The sequence below is a fragment of the Suricata suricatta genome, chromosome 2 (assembly GCF_006229205.1).
Source record: "Suricata suricatta isolate VVHF042 chromosome 2, meerkat_22Aug2017_6uvM2_HiC, whole genome shotgun sequence".
NCBI lineage: Eukaryota > Metazoa > Chordata > Mammalia > Carnivora > Herpestidae > Suricata > Suricata suricatta.
In genome coordinates, this window is record NC_043701.1 from 68,263,302 (window position 1) to 68,286,530 (window position 23,229).

Consider the following 23,229-nt stretch of genomic DNA (forward strand, 5'->3'; position numbering starts at 1 on the left):
AACCATAGAAAGCTTATGAAAGAAATTGAAGAAGGTACACAGAAAAAGGAAAAATACTCCATGCTCATGCACTGGAAGAACTTATATTGTTAGAATGTCAGTACTACCCAAGGTAATCTACGTATTCAATACAATCCCTATCAACACAACACGAATATTCTTCACAGAGCTAGAGCAAACAATCCTAAAAATTGTATGGAACCAGAAACAACCCCAAGTAGCCAAAGTAATGTGAAACACACACACACACACACACACAAACCCGAAAAACAAAAACAAAGCTGGAGGCATGCAATCATCAAGGCAGTATTGGCACAAAAACACTCAGATCAATGGAAAAGAATAGGGAACCGAGAAATGGACCCAGAAATGTATGGTTAAGTAATCTTTGACAAAGCAGAAAAGAATATCCAAGTAATAAAGTCAGTGTCTTCAGCAAATGCTGCTGTGAAAACGGGACAACATGCAGAAAAATGAACCTGGACCACTTTCTTACACCATACACAAAAGGAACTCAAATGGATGAAAGATCTAAACATAAGACAGGAAGTCATCAAAATTCTAGAGAAGAAAGCTGGCAAAAGCCTCTTTGACCTTGGCCGCAGCAACTTCTTACTCAACACTTCTCTCGAGGCAAGGGAAACAAATGCAAAAATGAACTATTGGGACCTCAGCAAGATAAAAAGCTTCTGGGCAGTGAAAAAAACAATCAGCAACATTAAAAGGTAACTGAAGGATTGGAGAAGATAACTGCAAATGACATATCATATAAAGGGTTTGTATCCAGAATCTATAAAGAACTTACTAAACTAAGCACCCCCCCCAAAAAAAAAATCCAGTGAAGGAATGGGCAAAAGACATGAATAGACATTTCTCCAAAGAAGACATCCAGATGGGTAAAGGCACATGAAAAATGTTCAACATTACTCACCATCAGAGAAATACAAATTAAGACCACAAGGAGATACCACCTCACACAAGTAAGAATGGCTAAAATTAACAACTCAGACAACAACAGATGTTGGCGAGGATGTGGAGAATCCTGGTGGTGGTGCGCTGCTGGTGGGAATGCACACTGCCGCAGCCACTCTGGAAAACAGTATGTAGATTCCTGAAAAATTAGAAACAGAACTACCCTACAATCCAGCAACTGCACTACTAGGTATTTATTTACCCAAGGGATACAGGTGTACTGTTTCAAAGGGTCACATGCACCCGATTATCTATAGCAGCACTAACGAGAATAGCCAAAGTATGGAAAGAGCCCAAATGTCCATTGGCAATTAAATGGATAAAGATGATATGTTATATATATGTATACACACACACACACACACACACACACACACACACACACACACTGGAGTATTACTCAGCAATCAAAAAGAATGAAATCTTGCCATCTTGCCATTTGCTACTACGTAGATGGAACTAGAGTGTATTATGTTAACTGAAATTAGCCAGTCAGGGAAAGACAAGTATCATATGACTTCACTCACAGGAGGAATTTAAGATATAAGACAGCTGAACATAAGGGAAAGGAAGCAACAATAATATAAAAACAAGGAGGGAGACAAAACATGAGAGACTCTTAAATACAAAGAACAAAGTGAGGGTTGCTGGAGTGGTTGTGGGCAGTGGATGGTGTCAGTGGGTAAGGAGCATAAGGGAAGACACTCATTAGTATTAGCACTGAGTATTACACATAGAGGATGAATCACTGGAAATCTACCCGTGAAATCATTATAGCACTATATGCTAACTTTGATGTAAATTAAAAAAATAATAATTAAAAAAAAAGTTAAGACCTTTTTTGAGAATTCAACATGTTTTATTTTGCCAGGCAAATGATTTCTTCAATGTCTAATTAAATATTAATGTACTAACTATATTGAGTATATTGAGTTTGTTTTCTCACAGAGTGAACATTCACCGTAATGACAGTTTCATCATGCTAAAATCTATTCACAAACCTACACTTTGAAGAAAGTGCATTCCTAGGAAATTTTATGTACATTACAAATGGAAAACATATTAAGTCATTGAAATGTCAAACACAAAATAAAACTAATTGACCACCAATATTCAGAATCTGTTGACAATACTTTTTAAGAAAATTTTCTTTATATTTGGCAGTTATGTTCAAGAATTTCTATCATTTTAAAAGAAAAGTAATAAAAGTATATACAATTGAATAATGTTCAAAGGAGAAGGTATTAAATAGCACAAATAATATTATAAAACTAAACACCCTTATTGTCTATCAGCCTGGGTTTACATGAAGCAAGGGGACCTGTGTAGTTACCCTATCCTCTGACTCTAGAACAATTGTACTTTAATCTCTGTACATAGAATCGAACGGCCATAAACACTGAAGATGGTTTTGGGTTTCCAGTGACGCGCATTTCTATTTTTGCACATAGAGAAGAAATAAAGAAGTTCAATTATATTCTTTAAGCAGGTAAAATATTTGTATAATAAACTGCTCTAGCAGTTTAGAATCATACCCATTTGGAAAACAGCTCATATTTATTAGCTTATTTTTGAAGGAACATTATTTGTGTTGTGTATTTTAACCACAGTGTTTCCCTCACTGGAACCTCCTCTTATAATAGCATAGGTTCCACCACTTAACTAAGAAATCATATTCTTAGATTCTGATCAATGATCGCATTCATTTTGACAATGATTTTCGTTCATGCTTTTATACTGTGGTGCTTAAAAAGGTAATAAATAGATCTTAACTTCTTTGTGGACAGTAAACTATAAGTAAAATTTTGTACTAGGTTTTGAAAAGGTATATGATGCAATTTCTATTTGCACCTGGATACATGAACATTTCTTGCAAAGTAAATAATATAAAAAAGCAAAAGTTGTGTTTTTAAAGGAAATATAACAATAGACATTTCTCATATTTCTCCCATCTAATTGCTATTTGGAATAAAATGTCCAAAAATAAATTATTCTAATGAAATGATCCAAACTTGCAATTAGAAGAAAGTTATTTTATTCATGTAGAATTTACCAGATTTGTCTTTATATACCAGTGTACATAAGCACCAGCATTCTTTTAAAGAAAGTATATCTATTTTCGTTCATATTTGAATTTTTTTCATTTCTCCACAAAATGAGCACCTCTGCAGCACACACAAAAGATAATTTAAAAAAATAATAAATTGGTGACCTAAAATCTGTATGATTTCTGAGGTTGGTAAACCAAAAAAATGTGAGAGTTAATTATTGATATTAATCACTGATGTTGAAAACTAGTTATATTTTTTATAAACAGCTCTTCATAAAATTGCATTCCTTACTTTATTTTTCCCCATTTTAGACAGTTTCACCTCTCATATACAAGTACGGTATTTCATATTTTCTTCTTCTATTGTTCATTGTGCCATGCAGACTAGAAAGTTATAGCATATACAGTAATTAATTAAACAGTGTAAGATTATATTCTCTGAATCTATAATAACTTAAATAACTTCCAAGAAAAAGTGCTTTCGTTTGGAAGGTGATAGCATAAGAATATAAACTTAAATGCTTCACTGACAGAACTCCAATCAAAGAGGTTTATGGTGAGGGTCATTTATATTATCTTCCTAAAACAAAACCCACAAAAATCAATAACAGATATCAGGAAATGACCATTTTTATGATAAAAAATAATACATTTCACTGGAAGAAAATAAACTCATTTTTTCTTTATGAATCGCCATGCTTTATGCAATTTTTAGATGCTCTCTTCCTTGACTTGTATCCATTCCATATTACTTTTGAGAACTACTCTATCACATGTATTTATACAACCTTTACAATGTAAAAGTTTTGAACTTGGCATTTTTTCTCATATATAAAATTACTGACAATTCCAAATCTAAACCATTAATGCAAGGAAGGAAGATCACAGGGTTATGGCCCTCATTCAATTAAGGGATGTAACAATTTTAGTTTTATAGCCACCATATTGATTTTGAAGAAAAAGTAAATAAAGACATAAATAAAATCTGGGTTAACTTAAATATTTATATGCACCATGAGGACCATGACATGTCTAGTGCTAGTCAATATCATACAAGAAAATGCATGCTCATTTCAGTTCATGTAATATTCACTTTGGGAGTGAGTAACCACATTTATCAGGAATTTCCCATGGGTAAATTTTTTGCTCAAGGGTAAATTCTTTGCTCAAACACTGATCATTGAAGACAGACCATTCTTTATTGGAAGCATAAGCCCCAAGTAAGAAAGAGAACACTATGACTCTGGCAACTGATTCCTCCTGTTTCTACTTTTCCGGCTATTGATGAGAGCTTTTAACTTGCCATAGTCCCCTCTTGTCTTCTGGGATTCTTCTCCATGTTGGTGTTGCTGCCGAGTGTCTTTGCAGTACTGATTAATCATCTGCATTTCTGAGTGCGTGAATGCCCCCATGATATCCTTCGGGTGGAAGGGTAACGCTCTCACCGAGCTGGCCCAGGTCCATGGGGACCATTTGTCTGTCACAACAGCCACCATTTCAGAATCTAAAACTTTAAAGTTGATCTTGGCTATGGTCTGCTTGAAGCTGTTTTCTGTTGCAATGCAGTGGTAAAGTCCTTGGTCAGAGTCCTGAACAGAGCGGATCAGAAGTCCTTGTGAAGTGGCTATGATTCGTTCATTCAGCTTCACCTAAAAGAGAGACTCATCAACGATCTAGACCCAACTCGGTGTCTTCTACAAAGACATGATTAACATATACAGAGTTATCACTGAACTCTCAAGTTTGGCCAAAGCATTGAGTACTGATTAGCTTCCTTCTTAGTGAACATAAAGTTTTGGTCAGTTCCATTGCCTATTTTTCCAGGAGTAGTTGTCTTAAGAGCACTGAGGCTATTAGAATATATGGAAGAGAGGGTGAAACACACATTGCTAAAAACAGCTGAAAGTTCATTCCTTTGGGATGGAAATAGTTTCTCCACTAATAAGCACAGAGTTTTGGTTGCTTTGGGAATATGAATCACAGTAAACATACATAAATAAAATTCACAGATAATTTAAAATATCTATTTCATCCTGAAGTGCTTGCCCTTAATTGTAACAAAAAACTCTCATTAGTAAAATCATTCAGCTGCAGTTAAATGGTTGAATTTTATCATTTTTCAATGAATGAATATTCTCCTAACTAAAAAATGAAACAGTTCATTATTTTATTGAAGCACTAAGACAACTCAAAAAAAAAATCATATAAGCAGAAGCTGAGTTTTGAACACTAACCTGGGTTTTTCCAACGATCCCAAATTGAAGAATGACCAAAAGTAACCTGAAATGCCATCATCTCCTGTCTTTTAATGGTTTTACTTGCCAAGGAAAGGAATTACAAAGCTAGGAGGTTAACATTTAATGACAGGCTTATCCTGGAAAACTGCCATTTGCTGGATACTAGTTAAATGCATGAAATCCATCTTTCTTAAAGTTCTAGCTATAGTATGGCCAACAGACTAAAAACTTAAGTGGTAAGAAGCTCCTTGACATAAACACTCCTGAATGTTCTTTCACTGAAGAACAAAACAAAACACCTGACCCAAATCAAAATAATGGAATGCATGTACAATGTTTTTCTAAATGGTAAATTTCTTTGTAAATATGTATTTTATTATTAATGAAATAAAATCAAACAGATTGTTTTAGATAAAAAGTAAGCCTCACACAGTAACAGAAAAAGGCAAAGTATATAACTAAAATACAGATAATAGAACAGACCTAGAAGAGGGAGGTCAGGAAGAAGGACTGAAATACAGAAATTAAAGTTTTGATGTTAACTTAATTTTTAAAGTTTAAGTGTGTCCCAGAATTAGTTTCAATCATGTAGAAATGCATACAAAAACAAAAGGAAAGAAAGCCTTTTCAATTGTGCAAACTTAAGAAAACTTTTGGATGCCAATTTGAGAAATCCATATAACAAGTATATAAAATGTTTCTAGGAATTTATTTTAGAAGATAGTCACAAGTATGCAAATATTCATGTACACGATGTTTTTGATAAGAAGAAAAACAATAAGCTAAGCAGTAGATAGCTTTAAAAAACCCTTAAGTTATATTCATATAGTGGAACAGTATGTAACTAAGAAAAATAAGTTAGCTCTGTATGTACTTACTGATATTAAAGTGTGTGTGTGTACATCAGGGAGAAAGATAAAAATAGGAAAACTATGGAGAATATTTGGAGGAATACATTATGATTGAATATATAATTCCAAGTAGCTTTATACTCTGGGAACTATGAATAAATGTTGAAGTGAAGGGAAAGAGGACTTTTAGTTCTCACTTTGTGCTATTCAGTATGAACTTTTACATTTTTCTCCATGAGCTTTTACCATTTGTCTTACATTTTTAAAAATTTTTAAATGTTTATTTTTGAGAGAGAGAGAGAGAGAGAGAGAGAGCGAGAGCATGAGTTAGGGAGGGACAAGAGAAAGAGAGGGAGACACAGAATCTGAAATAGGCTCCAGGCTGTGAGCAGTCAGCATACAGCCTGATGGGGGATTGAACTCGGGAACAGCGAGATCATGACCTAGGCTGAAGTTAGACACTTAACCAACTGAGCCACACAGGTGCCCCTGTCTTACATTAAAAAAAAAATTAAATATTTACATATTATTAACATTAAGCATCTGTTTGCCTAAACTATTAAGAAAGAATTAGGCTAAATTTAATAAGATATTATTGTTTGTTTAACCAAAGTAAGAAGGAGCAGAACTGTGCTGTATAAATTATGGATAAAATAGGTTTGCATAATTATATTATACTTAACTATTTCATAGTCTTAGAGCAATCTTATGCTTTTGAGATTGGAAGAAAAAGCAAGATAGTAATAACTGAGTGTCTATATTCTTGGGCATTCTGAAATAAAACATTAAAAATATCACAAAGGAGATTCAATCATTAAATCTATAACTCAATCCATTTTTAATTGCAATCATTAATTTTGGTGGCATGTATTCAAGTTTGTAGTACTCATTTTCTTTAAGTAATGTAAATTATATTCATTGTATATTATTCTATTTAACTTTTTATTTTAGTATTTTTTAAGTTTAATTATTTTTGAGAGAGAGAGAGAGTGCACACACATGGTAAAATTGGGGATGGGCAGAAAGAGAGGGAAAGAAAGAAGTCTAAACAGGTTCCAGGACTGATGTGGGTCTCGATCCCATGACCCAAACTGTGAGATCATGACCTGAGCCGAAATCAAGAGTTGGACACTTAACCGACTGAGTAACCCAAGCGTCCCTCTATTCAACTTTTTAGTGAATTAAAGAGAAACATTTTATTCATGTTAGATAATCCCTGTTTAAGTTTTAGATTTCCAACTCACATATTTACACACAGATCTTCTCAGGAAGGACTGTCCATGATCAAGTGCCATGCGTTAGCCTAAGAACTTCACTTCTGTACGATAATCATCATCACACATTATGACTTCTATCTCAGGTTATGATGTAAAATAATTATTATCATCTATATCCACTCTAAAGAATTTAAAATTAATTATTCTATAGAAATTTCAAGTCCTTTTTGATGATAGATTTTTGTAGCAAAGTAAACACATCTTTTTATTAATAAAAATATTTAATTTTTTTTTAGTATCATAGAATTCTGGGGCAAGAAGAGGCCCTGAAGTTCATCTAGCTCCTCTTTTCTCCAGATGGTTTAAAAAAACACTTTTTCTTTTTTTGAGAGAGCTCGCTCAGCAGAAGAGGGAGAGAGAATCTTAAGTATGCTCCATACCCAGCACACAGCCCAGCAGGGGGCTCAGTCTCAGGACTGTGAGATCATGAAATCAAGAGATGGATGCTAAACCGCCTGAGCCCTCCAGGCACTCCAGTTCAATCTCTTATGCAAGTGGTCGTCAGCCTATGGTTTAATATTCTAGTGGCAGGGACACACAATTGACTAAACAGCTCCTACATCTCTGGACAGGCAGGTATGAGTTGTAAAGTATCCTCCATATGGAGCCAACATCTATTTGATTAACTGTGATACAGTGTCTGGTTCTATAGCTTTGGAGGGAATCCATTCCACAAAGCCCTAATTAACGTAACATGCAGTGCTTATGCGTCCACAACAGAACACACCCAAATGTGGGAGGCTCCGTTTTCCCCTTTGCGCCATCACACTTCACAAACACTGCTAATAGCATTACCTTTTAGGCTATATGAAGGCTTTATATATATATTTTTTCTTCTTCCTCTTATTTGTCACTACAACATGACATCAGTATTATGGAGTTCATTATTTATAATATTTCACCCTATGCTATTTTACGTTTCCCTTTTAAAACAGCTCTTTCCGATCAGTGAAAAGTTAATGTCAGTGTCCTTCTATTTGAAAAAATTGTTTTTTCCATATCACTAAATAAAGGCAGTGCTTCCATTAACAATGATTCCATACATCACCTAACCAAAACCCTAGAGTTATGGATAATAAAGCAAAGGAAAAAGATTACTACATAGCAGAAAAATGCTTCTTACCATAAAAGTTATAGGTTAGTGTAATTTCTTGCTGAGGGAAATGGAATTTTTTTAAAGCTCCCTTTAATCTTATGAATCACACAAAGGTGCTGCTGTGTGAGAACTTGGCTTCTGGTTTTGCACACATCTTGTTTCTCTTACAAATGCTTCCTCCTATCACTACCCCCAGATTGAGTGCCCAAGCTTTTGTTTCAATCGCCGTATTATAGAGGTGAACAGGCAGCAAGGATTTCTAATTAATTCATCAACTCTACAGACAAAGGATTTTAAAGAAAGCGGCACTTGTCATCCCAAGGACATAAAAGGATGTTCATATGTCTTTTCTTTTTCATTTGATGTGAACCTCACTACGGGATGGTGATTTAATGTCTTTCCAAAGCCCTGACTGATTGCCACGAAGCTGTGTTACTCACCTCTTTCCTCCTGTCTTTGTCTTTCTGTAACAGCCACTTGATAGATGCCTGTGGAGACTTAGGGGCACATTCAAGGAAAGTGGTGTTATTTTTTACTCCATACTGAACAATTTCGGCTGCATTTCTATATGCTGAAAAGCAAAAATGAAAGGAGAAAGACAAGGAATAGAACTTAGAGCATATTCTCCTGTATGAATGTTTATTTCTCTATAAAATTGTGATCATATGTAGAAATAACCAAAAGGCAATTTTAATCATTTATCAAGCAGACTATCATACATTGTTTGCCTGGTGTGTTTAACCTAAAGGGAAGGGGAGAAAGACATAAAGGAATTGATGTTTATTCAAGAATTCCTTGATACCAGGAATGTCCTTCATATCACTTTGAACTTTTAATTATTACAATATACTTATGAATTCTGTTTTCTCAGCTTTTCTTAGCTAGCAAACTGAAGCTGTGAATTATTAGGAAACACATCCTACTTAAAGAGTTAGTAAGTGCCAGGCATTGTTAAAGCCAGGTTCATCCATACTCAGCGTAGTATAGATGAAGTTCAGAAGCCTCAGGGAAAGTCAGAAAGCAAAGAGTGTCTACAATGGGAAGTGGGGGTTAAAGACACAATCTCTGGATTCAGAAATATTGGAAGTAAAAGTCTGACTTCACCAACACTGGCTGTGTAACCTCAGACAAGTTACTTGGCCTTTCTGTGCCTCAACTTTACCTGGCTCAAAAACATGGCTTATGCTTTCATAGAGGTTCTTTGAAATTCTCACTTTAGAAAGACCATTTAGTATAATCATGTGGTAGCTTACACATAGACAGACGGTTCACTCATAAAACAGGGATATTAACAGACGTTTAGTACAGTTTCATGAACATTAAGTAAGATAATCCTTTAAAAAGCAGTTAACACAAGTTCTGACACACAGCCAACATCGATGTTCATTCACCATGACTCCTACTGACAGACAGTTCTAACAACAAATAATAGTAGAACTGGCACAGATATTTATAAAATACTCAGTGTACAGAGAGATGATAACCTGGATTTATTCCCTCAGTTAGATGTATAGAACAACTAAGCAAAATGTGTCATAATTTTCTCCTTATCGATAGTGTAGTTCGAAATAAGAATGTCATATTTTAGTAAAAAAAGGCCAACAGTGCTAAATATTAGGAATAGGAATCTTGGTGCTAATTGTTAGCAACAGTGTGTCTGTAGCACCTTCATGAGCCAAGAAGAGCTCTGCCTGAAGATGCTTCACTCAGGGATTGATGTGGAGCAGGGAGAAAGTATACTGGGAAAGTACGATAACATGGGATCTACACGTGAGAATCAGAAAAAAATGGGTCAGATTGCTTGTAAGGCGTAAGGCAGGACTGCCAAAAGTATTGGAATGGTTATAAACTGTAAAACCAGGCACTGTAGTACACCCATGAAAAGAGCAGGATATTTACAATAGCCCAAAGCAGAAGCAATCCAACTGTCTAGCAACAGATGAATGAACAAACAAAATGTGAATATATGCATACAATAGAATAACTTTCCATTTTCAACAGAAAAAAATCCTGATACATGTCAACATGAATGAACTCTGAAGAAGTGAAATCAGCCAGTTACAAAACAATAAATATTTTGTGATCCCACATATAAGAGATAACTAGGATAGTGAAATTCATAAAGACAGAAAGTAGAATGATAGCTTCCATAGGCTAGGGGCGGGGGACTAGGGAGTCAGTATTTAATGGGTGTAGAGTTTCCCTTGGGAAAGATGAAAAAGTTCTAGAGATGAGCTGGTGGTACAACAATGTGAATGTACTTGGTGTCACAGAAATGGTAAATTTTATGTTGTTTATATTTACCCCAATAACAGACAAACAAGGTACTATTATATTTGTTCTTCATGATGTATTTTCTTAAAAGTAAATTTTTTTTCTTAAGAAGACAATAGCTTTGTTTCTTCAGAAAGATAATAATAGCTGGGAAAATCTCTAACTGATATCTATATGAAAAACCTACCAACTGACATACCCAATATATCTGTGTCCATGGACATTGTCTTTTTTACTATACATACAAATGACATTTAATTTTTAATTTCTATATATGAACTCAAGAATCTTCATAGTGAATCTTTCCTTAAAACGTGAGATCTGGATTTATTATGAGGTTTCCCTCACTGAAATGTGACCAAAATTGACCAATGCTCACTTTTAATACCTTTTAGATTAAATCCTCTGCATTGAGTCAATGGATTTCCATGTCTCACATCTTGCCTTCGGCTCCTCCTGTAAGGGCAGAGACATATATAAAACTGACTAAGAATTAACATTGCTGATTACACTACATTTAAAAGATTGCATGTTTAATTTCACAGTATTTTAATTGCCTAAGCTTTCCAAAAGAAAACAGGTCTGGCTATCTGACACAGATATTTGACATTTCCTGTTCAACACTTTCATGATAGAATGGGTACTTAACCATATTCAATTTGAATTAATTCCATCCCTTCCGGTCTACTAAGAGTGATAAAATGGCTATAAAACCCTTATTATTTGCATTTCCTGGGTAAGTGCTACACTCCAAATTAATAGTGCAAATTTTAGTTTAGAGACATTCAGCCAAAATTTTCTAAGATGAAAACCTCTAAAGTATAAATTCACTAGCATCTTCTTTCTTATTTTTTCTTAAACAAACATAGCTTTCTTAGAAGAGCCAATACTTTCTAACACTTTCCAGACTATTAAAACTTTTCTAAGACAAGTGATAGATAGAACATGCATGTTTAATATAAAATTAAGCAAAATTGTTCATTTACTAGAATAAGAATTTTCCTTCTTTTAACTTTGAAAAACGTCAAGTCAACAGAAAAGTGGATGAATACAATGAACACTGAAATACTTAGAGTCATGAATAGTTATATTTTGCCATATTTATTTTTTCTCATATGCAAGTAGTATGTTATATATATATATACTCTTTATGCATATAATGAAAACATTTAGAAAAGCTGCACACATGATAATACTTTACTCTTAAATACTTTAGCATGTATCTTATAAGTAACTACTTAAAACAACAGTACATTATTCAATAATGTCACATAATACACATTTTATAGTAAAATTTCCCTGATTGTCTCCAATGTATCCCTTATGGATTTTAAAGTTTATTCATGATCCAAAGTTCACTCACTGCATTTTAGTTGTAATATATCATCATCTTAAGTATTTCAAAATTTAGTTACATTCTTTGTAAGTTGGTTATTATTTAAATCAAAGCTTTTAATTATTTTAATACTAATTAACTTCCTGACTCTATATGTTATATATTTAATAAAAATGTAATATATACATAATTCCAATTCTATCACATAGTGAAACAAACCAAAATAGAGCAACTGAAATTCTCTTAGCAATAAATCACGGGATAAAGATTGTTATAAGAGAGAAGGAAAGGAAACTCTCTTTAAATATTGTGAATACTATCAGGCTGAGAAATACATATAAATAAGCATATTACTTAATTGGGTTAGCTGTTAAGTCTCTCTTAACACTTTATCCTTAAAGGTAAATTAAATATTCAGTAAAAGAGTAGATATATTAAAATCACAAAGGGATTATCAAATTTACAAAGTGAGACTAATCTCAAAGTCATTGATAGTGAAAAAATCACTTTAAGGTTAAGCAAATAGTGGCTTGTATATTTAATGGATTATATACATAAATTTATGGAAATATAGCTATTACATTTTGTGTCATTTATGCATTCTTTTTCCAAAAAAGTCACACAATCCTTATTTAATTTTATATTTCTAATACAACTACAACACACACAAGCTAGTAAAAGTCACTCTGGTCTCAGCAAATAGAATTAATGCTGTACTCTAGAATAGCTCCTATATCAGCTTTTTACTGCAGTGCATTTGCTATAATTCCAAGTCACAGCACTATTTACTTGGGAGAGCACTATATTATATGAGCACCATGTGAGAGTTCTTATGGCTGAACAAGTGATTTTCAGCCGTCTAGAGAAGCAGTATCACTCACAATGGTTAAATTGACTGTCCTGTGACTAGCACTACGTTATGGTTTACATCGCTGGGCAACCTGAATTTACGGTATCGCATATAGCTTCCAGACATTCCAATACAGAAAAACATTATTATGTCTTGGCCTAAATGATGAGATCAGCAAGACAGCTCTCTGAGATTTTTTCGTATTTGTAGATTCCCTTTAGGGCATTCATACAGCACTGCAAAAGCATGCTGGTAGACAGAGTAATATTATATTGCATGTAGGATCTGGAATTTGAGCTCAAGTTACCAATGTTTTCTCCCATAGAGTCTAATCCTTTAGATAAACAATGAAGTCATTTTGTTCTTGTATATAAAACAGATATTTACTTGAAGATTGAACTGATTATCTTGTCTTAGAATAAAATTTCTTACTTGCATGTCTAAATCCAGAATAAATAACATTTGGGATTAAATTACAATGTTTGATACAAAAGCACAAATATTTAAAATACTTGAGAATGAAAAGGAAAATTGCTTGGATTGTTTACTACGAGCAAACTTAAAAAAAAAAGAAACTACTGAGCCAATGATATTTAATAACCGTATTATGTCAAAGTATAAAGTCCACTGAGTCCTAAGTTTCATCGTACTTCTGTTTCCATACAAAAGACATGTTTTTGATTTTCATTCCCATGAATTTCTCCATGTGGTCTCTGTGTACCAGATACATAGACAATATAATTGAAATAAAACAAGGTAAATTAACACCATTAAAGAAAATAAATATGGAAAATACAAGTGATCATTTTTATCCTTACTATTTAATCACTAAAAGTATATAAGAATTTAGAAAATAGTTAATTCAGCAAACTTGGTTCGCATTCCCTATGTGATATATGCTTAACTAAGTTTTAAAGTAATTTGGAGAACGTAGAGAATATAGATATTTTTAATGAAACTTTCAGTGTCCTAGCCAAAGATGGGTGTGAATATGTCAAAGAATTAGATAGATGGATAGATAGATAGATAGATAGACAGACAGACAGACAGATAACAGATAGGTAGGTAGATAGAGAACTTTTTTAGCTTTCTATGATAGAATTAAGACATTGCTGGAGATTCATCTCTCTAAATGATTACTACTTCCTCTTTCAACCATAACACATGTTTTCCCTCCTTACATTTTTTTAAAATTGAGAAATAATTGACATATATTATATCTGTTGCAGGTGTACAATATGATTGGCTATACATATATGGAATGTCCACAATAAGCCTAGGTAACATCTGTCACCATACACAGTCACAAAACTTTTTTTGCAATGAGAACTTTTAAGATATATTCGCTTATCAACTTTCAAATATGAAACACAGAATTATTAACTATAATCACCATGCTGTACAATACATCCCCACAACTTAATTATTTTGAGCCCCTTTGTTTACTTCTCCCATCCCCTACCCCGCCTTTGGCAACCACCAATTGTCTATGTCCATGAACGTGGTGTGTTGTTTTTCAATTTCCACATATAAGTGAGATCATACAGTATTTGTCTTTCTCTGCCTGACTTATTTCGCTTAGCATATGCCCTGAAGGTCCATCCATGTCATAAATAGCAAGATTTCATTCTATTTTATGGTTGAATGGTATTCCAGTGTGTGTGTGTGTGTGTGTGTGTGTGTGTGTGTGTGTGCCTGTGTGTGTGTGTGTGTGTGTGTGTGTGTGTACGTACACCACATCTTTACTCATTCATCCACTGTGGGACACTTTGGTTGTTTCCATGTGATGGGGTGTATGTATCTTTTGGAATTAGTGGGGTTTTTATCTTTAGATAAATACCCAGAAGTGGAATTGCTGGATCGTATGGTAGTTCTAGATTTAATTTTTGAGGAATCTCCATACTTGTTTTCCATAGTGGCTGCACTAGTTTACCTTGCCAACAAAACTTTCTTCCACATCCTCTCTAACACTTGTTATTTATTGTCCTTTTGAGAATAGCTATTCTAACAGGAGTGAGTGAGGTGATATCTCCTTGTGGTTTTCATTTGCATTTCCCTGATGATTAGTGACACTGAGCACCTTTTCATGACATGTTGGCAATCTGTATGTCTTCTTTCGAAAAATGCCTATTCAGCTCTGTCCACTTTTTAAATTGTTTGTGTTTTGTTTTATTTTTGTTTGGTTTGTTTGTTTGCTACTAAGTTGTATAAGTCCTCTACTGATTTGGATATTAACCCCTTATCTGGTCTATGGTTTGCCAATATTTTTCTCCCATTCAGTATGTTACCTTTCCTTTTGGTGATGATGTTCTTTCTGTGTAAACATTTTTTAGTTTGATATAGTCCCACTGGTTTATTTTTTCTTTTGTTCTCTTTGCTTTGGAGTCATATGTAAAAACTCATCCCCAAGACTTATATCAAAAAGCTTAATGCCTATGTTTTCTTCTAGGAGTTTTGTGGTTTTAGGTCTTACATTCAAGTCTTTTTTTTTTTTTAACTTCTCCCATCAGAGTTTATTCCCTGAGAGTCCCAGTACAGAATTTCTAGGAATTAAGGCAAGAAAACAATGCCGTTCTTAAGCTCCTGCACCATGCAGAAAGTTTCCCAGTGATTTTGAGTTAAGTTTTACCTATAGTGTAAGGTAGTATTCTAGTTTCATTCTTTTGTATGTGGCTGGTCACTTTTCCCAACACCATTTATTGACAAGACTGTCATTCCCTGTTGTATAGTCTTGCTTTTTTTGTTATAAATTAATTAACCATAATTGTATGGATTTATTTCTGGACTCTCTATTCTGCTCTATGGATATATGTATCTTTTTTTTTAATGACAATAGCATATTGTTTTGATTATTATAGCTTTGTAATCTAGTTTGAAGTAAAGAAACATGATGCCTCCAGCTTTGTTCTGCTTCCTCAATACTGCTTTGGCTTTGTGGGGTCTTTTGTGATTGCATAGAAATTTTAGTATTGTTCATTCTAACGCAGTGGAAGATGCCACTGGAATTTTGGTAGGATTACACTGAATCTGCAGATTGCTTTGAGTAGAATGGTGATTCTACCAATCCATGAACATGAATTATCTTCCCATTTATTTGTGTTTTCAATTTCTTTCATCAATTTTTTGTAGTTTCAGTGTATAGGTCTTTCACGTCCTTGGTTAAATTTATTCCTAGGTATTTTATTCTTTTGATGCAATTGTAAATGGGAATGTTTTCTTAAATTCTCTTTCTGATAACTCATTATTAATGTATAGAAATGAAACAGGTTTTTGTATGTTGATTTTGTACCCTCCAATTTTACTGAATTCATTTATTAGTTCTAACAGCAAACCTATGCCACATGGTTTCATACTAGGCATGATATTGTAACATTCAAAAATCCAAGGTAGTTTCAGCTCTTTCTTCATTAGAAGGAAAGGATTAAGATCATGATCTGTGGTATTAGGATAACAGTGTGGAGTCCACCTTTAAGTGTACATGCTAGGAAAGATACCTGGGCCTGTAATGAGAGGGGGAGTATGAGAACAGATGAGTTCCCTCATAATTCAGCAGAAACGTCTTCCTTGTAAGAAAAATCTCAAATATGCAATGATAGTCTATACATAGTATGGAATTTTACTTGAGAATCATTCTTTGTTTGTTAAATAAAAATGCTTGTTCACCAAAGCCAAGATTCTGTAAGTTATGTAGGGAAGGAGTAGTCATCTCCAATTCCTTCACACTAGAGGAGAGGCCAGTATGCCTCAAGGACTATGGGAAGAATCCTTTTGTAATCCTCACATCATTTTCATTCTTAGGAAGTGTGTTGTTTCTGGGGCACCTGGGTGACTCAGTTGGTTGAGCATCCAGTTCCTGGTTTTCGCTCAGGCCATGATTTTATGGTTCCCGAGTTTGAGCCCTGCGTCAGGGTCTGTGCTAAGGGTAATGGAGTCTGCTTAGGATTCTGTCTCTCTCCCTCTCTCTCTGCCCCTCTCCCACTCATTCTCTCTCTCTCTCTCTCTCTCTCTCTCTCTCTTAAAATAAATAAACAACAATTTTTAAAAACTGTATTGCTTAAGCTTCCTTTAGCACTAAATATGTTTAACAGACAGAAAACTGTATTCTGGGGGTTAGACATGCCAATTACTAGAACTCTTTGTCAAGAAAAGTGTATTGTCTTACAACAATTATGGTAATAATTTTTAAATATAACTTCTAACATAATTAAGAGTGCAAAACAAGTTTGGTAAAGAAGAATACCAGCAATGTCTACAAATACTGATTTGAGACTACATGTGGAATTTGCTTTCCTCATACTATGTGTCCAAGTTCAGATCTCCAGTCTGGTGCTAACAGAAGATCTCAGGGTTTTGAGGTTCAAAAACTCTATGTAAAAATCAAAAGAGGCCATAGATTTCCTGCCTAAATCTCAACACAACACAGAAAACCATGAGTGTTTGAACACAGATACCAAAGACTATTGGTTGAAAGAAAGGGTGTTCTCTTCACATTTCATGCCTTTAAATAGAAAAGACTTTCAGTAAAGTTGCAGGGTAGAAAATGAATGTACAGAAATCAGTTGCATTCCTATACACCAATAATGAAGCAGTGGAAAGAGAAATCAAGAAACAGTTCCATTTCACGACTGCGTGGAAAACCATAAAATACCTAGGAGTAAATCTAACCAAGGATGTAAAAGAACTATATGATGAAAACCATAGAAAACTTGTGAAAGAGATTGAAGAAGACACCAAGAAATGGAAAAACATTCCCTGTTCATAAATCAGAAGAATAAACATTGTGAAAATGTCATTACTACCCAAAGCAATCTACACATTCAATGCAATCCCCATCAAAATTGCACCAACATTCTTCTCAAAGCTAGGACAGACTTTTCTCAAATTCATATGGAACCACAAAAGACCCCGAATAGCCAAAGTCATACTGAAGAAGAAAACCAAAACGGGAGAAATCACAATCCTGATTTTAGCCTCTACTACAAAGCTGTCATCATCAAGAAAGTATGGTATTGGCACAAAAACAGACACATAGACCAATGAAATAGAACAGAGAACCCACAACTGGGCCCACAAATGTACGGCCAATTAATTTTTGATAAAGCAGGAAAGGGTATCCAATGGAAAAAAGACTGCCTCTTTAGCAGGTGGTGCTGGGAGAACTGGACAGCAACATGCAGAAGAATGAAACTAGACCACTCACCTACACCATACACAAAAATAAACTCAAAGTGGATGAAGGACCCGAATTGAGACAGGAAACCATCAAAACCCTCAAGGAGAAAGTAGGAAACAACCTCCTTGACTTCAACCACAGCAATTTCCCACATGACACATCCCTGAAGGCAAGGGAAACGAAAGCAAAAATGAACTACTGGAACCTCATCAAGATAAAAAGCTTCTGCATTGCAAAGGAAACAATCAAGAAAAGTAATAGGCAACCAACAGAATGGGAAAAGATAGTTGCAAATGACGTATCAGATAAAGTATCCAAAATCTACAAGGAACTCACCAAACTCCACACCCAAAAACAAATAACCCAGTGAAGAAATGGGCAGAATACATAAACAGACACTTCTCCAAAGAGGACATCCAGATGGCCAACAGGCACATGAAACAATGCTCAACATCACTCATCATCAGGGAAACACAAATCAAAACCACACTGAGAGACCACCTCACACCAGTCAGAGTGGCTAAAATGAACAAATCAAGAAAGTATAGATACTGGTGAGGGTGGGGAGAGATGGGCACCCTCCTACACCATTGGTGGCAATGTAAACTGGTGCAGCTGCTCTGGAAAGCAGTGTGGAGGTTCCTCAAAAAACTATCCATATCCATATCCCTTATGACCCAGCAATAGCATTGCTGGGGATTTACCCAAGAGAGACAGAAATGCTGATGCATAGGAGCACATGGACCCCAATGTTCATAGCAGCAATGTCAACAATAGCCAAAACATGGAAAGAGTCTAAATGTCCATCACCTGATGAGTGGATCAAGAAGATGTGGTGTATATACACAATGGAGTACTACATGGCAATGAGAGGGAATGACATATGGCCATTTGTAGGGAAGCAGATGGACCTTGAGGGTGTCATGCTAAGCGAACTAAGTCAGGTGGAGGACAGATACCATATGTTTGCACTCATAGGTCTAACAGGAGAACAGGAGAAACCTAATGGAGGATCAGGGGGAGGGGAAGAGGGAAAGAGAGTTGGGGAGAGAGAGGGATGCAAAACTTGAGAGACTATTGAATGCTGAAAACGAACTGAGGGTTGAAGGGGAAGGGGGAGGAGGGGAAAAGAGGTGGTGGTGATGGAGGAGGGCTCTTGTAGGGAAGAGCACTGGGTGTTGTATGGAAACCAATTTGATAATTATTTAAAAAAATAAATAAATACAAAAGACTTTCAAATTATCCAGCTCAGGCCATGCCTGTGTACTCCAAATTCATATTTCTCATTGAATAGGAGATCGAGTATCTCAGAGACACTGTTAACATCATCCTTCCCTCCACATACCTGCTCCTTCCAGTCTTCTCTTTCTTGGGAAATTACAACTGCATAGGCTCAGTTCTGAAACTTGGTTCATTCTTGGGTACTCTAGTTTTCTAACATCCTACGTGTGATACACCAATGATGCTGTGAGCTCCATCCAGAATCCGACCACTTTTTCACCTCCACCTCCATCATCCCTGGGCGAATCACATTATATCTCACCTGGATCGTAGCACTGCCCTGACTTGCAGCTTATGCCTCCTCTCCCCCGACCCACTTCCACCCCAGTGCTACAATACCAGCCAAACCCAACCAGATATCTTTTCAAGCCAAAAGTCAAATAATATCATTTATGTGCTCAAAAGGCCTCAGGAGCTTTCCATTTCACTATAAACAAAAGCCTTCTGGGGCGCCTGGGTGGCTCAGTCAGTTAAGCATCCAACTTCGGCTCAGATCATGATCTCATGGTTGATGGGTTTGAGCCCCGCGTCAGGCTCTGTGCTGACAGCTCAGAGCCTGGAGCCTACATCGGATTCTGTGTCTCTCTCTCTGCCCTCTACCACTCATGCTCTGTTTCTCTGTCAATAATAAAACATTTAAAATATTTAATTAAAAAAAAGCCTTCAATAACTTACTGAGTCCTAAGTCATCTTTCATTCTGGCCTCATTTCTTCCTACCCTTCCTTTTCCTCATTCCACCACAGCCCTATTAGTCTCAGGGCTGTTTCTTAAAGGATCTCAGCCCACTCCTATTCTCCCAGATAATGCCTTTGTGCCATTCCTCCTCACTTCAGTCTTTCTTCAAAAATCACACCTCAGTGGAACCTCCCCTGAGCATCCATTTAACATTGCAATTCCCTGCTTCCCAAATCTTCTATTTGCCTTCCTTGTCTTTTTAAAATGCATAGACCTAAAAAAATTTTAATTTAAAAATTCATAGACCTTATCATTATTTGATATACTAGAGGGCTTCCTTATTTACTTGTTTTCTGTCTTCCCCCTCTAGACTTTATTATCCCTCAAAGCAGGAACCTTCATCTTTTTATTGTTCTTGTTTTTCATGTTGTATGCCTAGCTCTAGAACATTGCCTGGCAAATAGTCATCACATGATACAAATTTGTTGAAATGATATATGAAAGTATCAGAACAATCTTGACATGCAGAAGTGCTAAGGTCCCTTTAATCTGTCAAGATCTTTAAGGGCCTATATGTATAAAAGAATAAAGCTATAAAACACCTTCACCCCAATGATTTTACTTGAAAATCATTAGTGCTTAGAGCTAGTCTTATTTGCTCTCTCCTGCTGACCCTAATTTTGTTAGGTTTTGGCCTTGACACCCATCATGACCCATATAAAGAGATGACTGAAAATAGCTATGATCTTGGCTGACCTTAAATTCTGCATATTCTTTTTTCTATAATCAGTGTCCCTACTGGTGGTACCTTCCAACTTAGTACAAGCTGGTTCAGAGTTTCCTAAGTTTCTGTTGGATAAATGGAACTCAGCCTCAGACTGCCTAACTCTCTCAAACGGACCAACAACCATGCACTCACCATTCTAAGAGGTAAAGAGCATGGTCATCAAGGTTTGGAAAGCAATTCAGGACACCCATGTTGGAGCAATGTTCCTACTGCCAAAACTAAGACAAACATTTGATTATAGAAAAATTAAGTGCCTCTAGGAAGGTGGGATTTATTCAGATACTAAAGCACACACAAAATCAGGTAATGTGAAAATGATAAATGCTGTCTGAACTTTTCAATAGTTCACAGGCAGGGATTGTGTTGCTACAGGAGCATGAAGAAGAAGAAATAAATTTTTCCAAAGAGATTCTTAAATACAGAAAACAAACCGAGGGTTGATGCAGGGGCTGGGAGAAGGGAAAATGGGTGATGGGCATTGAGGAGGGCACTTCTTGGGATGAGCACTGGGTGTGCAGTAAGCAATGAATCACGGGAATCTACCCTGAAGCATACCCTGTATGTTAGCTAACTTGACAATAAATTATAGTAAAAAATAAACTAAAATTAAAAAAAAAAACAAAAAAACCAAAGGACTCTAGCCTTACATATCTGAGAGAATCTCAAGTTATTAAGCATTGTCATTTACTTCATTCAATAACTAGACAGGAGGCAAAACGTAGCTACTATTTCTAACGCCATTTAAAAGAATATATGTGAAGCATGGGCCAGTTGTCTGGTCACATCATTTTTGATTTTCAGCTGAATTTTGGTACTCACCGCTTCCCAGTTGGGTAGAACCTGGAGCAAGAATGGCCATCCCAGGCACAGTAAGGGTCCCTGGCCAGGCAGCAGTCAGCACAGGCTGTGCCGTAGATGTGGCAGCGATGCAGAGACACTTGGGAAACCCCTTCATTGGAGCTCACATACAACTGTTGCTATTAGAGGAATGATTAGGATTTATTTCAGAGGTGGATATCAAAGAGAACGTTTAGCAGGAACATGTTATAATATGTGTCTACACAAACTTAGTTTCATTTTAAAATAGACTAAAAATAAGAACCAAAGTACAGAGGGTAAAAGCCAAAATAAACAGAATTCTCCTATGTTAATATGCTTATAATATTACCCCTTTCCTGTTTAACAAAAAATAAAAAGCTCAGAACCCTATGTAGAACGGTAATACATTTTAGACATTGGATTTATTGTTCTCTCAGATGTGAGCTAATATATTACAGATTTAAATTGCGATGTTTGCTTTATTTGTTGAATGCACAAGGCAGATTTCTTTTTCTTCAAATATGGGAACCCATCATCTTGTAAATTTGAAAAAGTCAAGTCTAAAATAAAGGGTATTTTTAAGTTTAGAAAAAAAAGTACACAGTATTAGATAAAATTAAAGAAAAATATGTTTCACATGCCTTTGAAAAGAACATATTATTCATTAGAGCAATTTTAAATTATTTAGAAGAATATTAGTATTTATCTTTAGACATGTCTTAAATTTTCTGTATGATCCAGTGACCTTCAGTGGCCTAAGTCATAAATAAAGATTTCACTCTCCTTCATTTGTAGTGTTAAGAGTTTCTTATGATATTGCTCCAATTCTTTTATCTATGTATAAATTGGTTCTCACAAGTTGAAATGTTAAGTTTCTAAGTGACACTTACTTTATAAAGAAGTGATATTCTATAATTCAAGCTAGAGAATCTCTAAGCTGGCACTTGAATATGTGCACATATGCACATGTGCACACACACACAGGCATCTACACATATTTCACAGACACACAACCTAAAATTTAAATCAATAGGGGCAGTACCAGTCCACTAGGTTCTGGAGCCAGATTTCTGGGCTTCAAATCCCAGCTCAACCACAAATGTGCTGTGAAACTTTTCTGAATCTCAGCTTCCTCTTTGATAAAATTGGGATAATAAAGTACCTATCCCACAGAGTTTTTTAAAGTAAGGGCTAACTCCATATAACATCCTTAGAATAGCGCCTGACTCCTAAGCTCTCAACGAATGTTAAATAATGTATAGAATAAAATGCCACTTAATAAATGATCAACTTATACATTTTGAATTCTAATTAATCATTTGAATTATATCTCGGTTTACTGTCTAATAAAAAAAATTTTGTTCAGAGCAAGTAATTGTCTAGAAATAAGGCTGAAAATGATTGATCCCCACTTGAGAAAATCAACAGCATATTTTGGCAAAAATCACTTCTCTAAGAACATTTCAAATAAGAGTTTATTGAGTACAGATATAGTGAATATATCAGCTACATCAAAATATTTTAAGGAAACTGCTTTATTTGAGCAAAGA

The 23,229-nt window shown here is 35.2% G+C and overlaps 1 protein-coding gene across 4 annotated transcripts in view; it reads right to left on the reverse strand.

Moving 5' to 3' along the window:
• Nucleotides 1-1,809: 1,809 nt before the first annotated feature.
• The window catches only part of SEMA3C (semaphorin 3C), a 177,147-nt gene continuing 155,727 nt past the window's right edge, over nucleotides 1,810-23,229 (reverse strand). For all 4 annotated transcript variants that reach the window (XM_029928150.1, XM_029928139.1, XM_029928168.1 and 1 more), the window contains 4 exons: nucleotides 21,680-21,837; nucleotides 11,146-11,213; nucleotides 8,924-9,054; nucleotides 1,810-4,671 (listed from right to left, as the gene is read on the reverse strand). In XM_029928150.1, the coding sequence (XP_029784010.1) occupies nucleotides 4,258-4,671; nucleotides 8,924-9,054; nucleotides 11,146-11,213; nucleotides 21,680-21,837 (771 nt within the window). In that variant the 3' untranslated portion in view covers nucleotides 1,810-4,257. The remainder of the gene's footprint in view (nucleotides 4,672-8,923; nucleotides 9,055-11,145; nucleotides 11,214-21,679; nucleotides 21,838-23,229) is intronic.